The 312-nt window shown below is 64.4% G+C and overlaps 1 protein-coding gene across 1 annotated transcript in view; it reads right to left on the bottom strand.

Moving 5' to 3' along the window:
• Nucleotides 1-6: 6 nt before the first annotated feature.
• The window catches only part of SOGA1 (suppressor of glucose, autophagy associated 1), a gene marked incomplete at its 3' end in the record, with an annotated part of 23,558 nt that continues 23,252 nt past the window's right edge, over nucleotides 7-312 (bottom strand). The window contains 1 exon segment of the mRNA XM_009070622.1: nucleotides 7-309. Coding sequence (XP_009068870.1) covers nucleotides 7-309 — 303 coding nt within the window.

The following is a 312-nucleotide window of genomic DNA, read 5'->3' as shown; positions in this document are numbered from 1 at the left end:
TGTTGCTGAGGACGGGGCTGTCGCGGGTGGTGGTGGAACGAGCCCAGGCAGAGCCGTTCTGCTTGCCCTGGTGCAGGTTCCAGAGGCTCCTGTCCTTGGAGGCATCCAGCTTGGAGGAAGACCTCCTCTGGAGCTTTGGAGACCCGTATTTTGGGGAGCAGCACGGCCGCTCAATCCTGGAGTGGACCTTGTCCAGGGAGGAGGAGATCTGCTTGCTGCGCACAGACACCAGAGAGGAGCTGCGCGGGGACCAGCTCTTGCCGTGCACGCCGCTGCTGCGCGGCAGGTCGGTCTGGAGGCCAACGCTCACTG

The sequence above is a fragment of the Acanthisitta chloris genome, unplaced genomic scaffold (genome assembly GCF_000695815.1).
Source record: "Acanthisitta chloris isolate BGI_N310 unplaced genomic scaffold, ASM69581v1 scaffold23502, whole genome shotgun sequence".
Classification (NCBI taxonomy): Eukaryota; Metazoa; Chordata; class Aves; order Passeriformes; family Acanthisittidae; genus Acanthisitta; species Acanthisitta chloris.
Note: the sequence above shows the minus strand (reverse complement) of the source record. Positions and strands in the feature narration are given on the sequence as shown.